The sequence below is a fragment of the Juglans microcarpa x Juglans regia genome, chromosome 8D (assembly GCF_004785595.1).
Source record: "Juglans microcarpa x Juglans regia isolate MS1-56 chromosome 8D, Jm3101_v1.0, whole genome shotgun sequence".
Taxonomy (NCBI): Eukaryota; Viridiplantae; Streptophyta; class Magnoliopsida; order Fagales; family Juglandaceae; genus Juglans; species Juglans microcarpa x Juglans regia.
Window position 1 is genome coordinate 24871303 of NC_054608.1, and position 3034 is coordinate 24874336.

The 3034-nt window shown below is 37.3% G+C and overlaps 1 protein-coding gene across 1 annotated transcript; it reads left to right on the forward strand.

Moving 5' to 3' along the window:
• The first annotated feature begins 1028 nt into the window (after positions 1 to 1028).
• Positions 1029 to 2434, forward strand: LOC121242024 (thaumatin-like protein 1b). Its single transcript, XM_041139906.1, has 2 exons — positions 1029 to 1175; positions 1709 to 2434. Exons 1-2 carry the CDS (start codon positions 1157 to 1159, stop codon positions 2389 to 2391), a joined length of 702 nt encoding a protein of 233 aa, XP_040995840.1. The 5' UTR covers positions 1029 to 1156; the 3' UTR covers positions 2392 to 2434.
• The last annotated feature ends 600 nt before the right edge of the window (positions 2435 to 3034 follow it).

The window sequence follows — 3034 nt, forward strand, 5'->3', positions numbered from 1 at the left end:
TCATATTATTTCTTCGTCATACTTGCATCTCATCTATCTAAGTCATGTGATTGTGAGTACCTGTTGAGCTTCATACATCCTGTCGTTGTATGGTTATTGTAACTAATTAAATACTTGCAAATACATTTTGGACTTATTATGTGATGAAGATGCTTGGTTAGTTTTCATTTTGTGATTGAATGATTTATGTTGGATGCGTATTGTATTTATTATAGATTAGCATAGATCTTATATTGATTTGAGGCTCATAATCGGATGGGAAAAAAATATTAATAGATATTGGAAACCCCTTCTCTCACCCTATAGATAATAGAATTAGCCAATTGAATTCTTTTATGTTGGTGGTTAGGGATAGAGAGAAGTTTTTCCTCTCTCAAGTTTCAACCGTTGCTACAATGGTGCCGGTACAATGGAAAATTAAGGTGTGGTTCTTGAGGTAATCTCTCAACCCTTTACTAGACTTTCCAACATGACAAACGTGCAAGCGCCATCAACTCAGACTCGCGGTTTCTCCTCTCAATTGTGGTTATCATCTCCTGCGCCTATCGGGAAGCCTACCTAGTCATAATATGAGAGTGGGAACACCATGTAGCAGATGACTCTGCCAAATCATCACCACCAAATTAGACCTCCTCCTCCTCCTCCAAACTAGCTGATAACCCTCATCATCCTCGTCATCAGGAGTGTGTGTAGAGGTACATGAAGCAAATGACATACAATCATCCAAGTGGCCACGCACCAATTCCTCCATCTTGTGCTCAAACTCAGAGTAGGCATCGGTGGACTCAGGTTTCTATTGCAACATTTGAAAATCAGTCATCCTCACCCAACCCCCACACGCACTAACAGAACCACCCTCAATCTGTCCACTATGTAAACACTACAGAGAAGTGCAAAATTTACGTACTTGTGGATTTAACTATCTCTGTGCTTTGATTTGTTCCAAGATTCTCTCTCTCCCGTATGGTGATTCTAGAATATTTAGAATATCTCAGTATATCTGTGAATAGTAGTGAAATGAATGTGTGACTTACTAGCTGATATGGTATATATTTGACTAACTTCATTTGCTTCATATATCTAAGATGCAGGATCTAATGGCTCTGATGTTCGACAAATATGCACGGTGATAAGCAGGCCGGACGAAGTCAGGATTATGATTTTGAAGGGGCCAAGTATTTTAGAATATTGGAATAAATAGTTCAATTGGAGAAATTTAGGAACAACCCTAACAAAATGATTATAAACAAAAGAAATGACTAAATCGCAAGAAATAAAAAATAAACTCAAAACCTAAAGAAAAAAAGTTTACCTAATGTTTTAATTAAAAAGTGTATACAAAAAGTTAAAGCAAAAATAAAAATAAAAATTATGATTTAAAATCTTCACAAAAGTTTTAGAGAATATTAATGACTACAAATAAAAGTACTTTATTTATCTTCTCCTATGTCTTAAATGTGTATAAAAGTAAATATTATTTTTCTAATAAATCTCCTAATTAAGAATTCTATTAATGTATTATATAAAATAAAATAAAAATGAATAATAATATACTTAAAATATTAAATTTTATTAAGAATGCTTAAATATTAACCTTTGCTTAGAGCCTTGGGAGTGCCTGCCCCTTGGCCCCGCCCACTCTTGGCTTCCTCACTGGTGGTGGCAAGGGATTATTTTGTTTGATGTTGCATATGTATGAATGTTGCAGGTGCTCAATCCGCTAGAATAACTTTCAACAACAACTGTACATATACCATTTGGCTAGGAACCCTAACCACTAATCAGAAACCTCAACTATCAACAACTAGATTTGAGTTAGCACCCAAAGCTACATCCAGATCACTAGATGTCCAAGCTCCATGGAATGGCCGGTTTTGGGCACGAACTGGTTGCTCCATGGACGCCTCAGGAAAGTTCTCTTGCTCTACTGCGAATTGTGACTCTGGCCAAGTTGCATGCAATGGCAATGGTGCCATGCCGCCAGCGTCTTTGGTAGAAATCACCATAGCAGAGAATGGTGGTCAAGACTTTTACGATGTCAGCCTTGTCAACGGCTTCAACCTGCCTATTTCAGTGAGCATAGAAGGCGGGAGCGGTGATTGCAAGACCTCGAGTTGTCCGGCCAATGTGAACGCAGTTTGCCCAGTAGAGCTGCAAGTGAAAGATGGGAATGGGAGCGTGATTGCATGCAAGAGCGCATGCATAGCATTCAATCAGCCACAATACTGCTGTACTAGAAATTTCAATACTCCAGTTTCTTGTCCTCCCACAAACTATTCCAGGATCTTCAAGGACCAGTGCCCTCAAGCTTATAGCTATGCTTATAATGATGCGAATAGCACCTTCACCTGCTCCGGTGCACCTAATTACGTTATCACTTTCTGCCCTTGAATAACGTCTAGCTTGATCATGAGATGAGATCAAGAGTTATGCATTCATGCATATTGCATGCTTTTCCAGTTTCTCTTTATAATAATTACAATAATTGACTTAATGTAACATATAATAATTAATGAATTACTACATATAGAAAATTAATAAATAAATGCGCAAATTATATAAATTTCTTGTGCATGCTTTTCTGTATGCAGCTATTCCATCTTCACATGTGGCTATATATCCATTCATTCATTCATGTGAGTATATACTACATACTACGTACTACTATATTGTGATAATATACCATCAAAAGCTTATTTTGATAAAATTAACCCATAACATGAGGTTTCTGTCATTCTTACATTAGAAGCTGGACCGTGGAACGTAGATCGGATCGAAACTTTTTAGTCCTCTAAAATGTGGACCGAGACCGACCAGTCTTAGTCTCGGTCCGGTCCGATCGGTCTGTTCGGTCCGACCGGACCGTTTATCACCCCTACTCATGGGTATGTTGGCTTTCTGTGTTGGACATGCACGCGCATATATATATATATATGTATGTATGAGAAATTCTATTTACAGTCCTCAAATAGGGACTACATGTGCAAACCTTTCATTAAATAGAAAAAAATATTATTTTGAGAATGATATTATT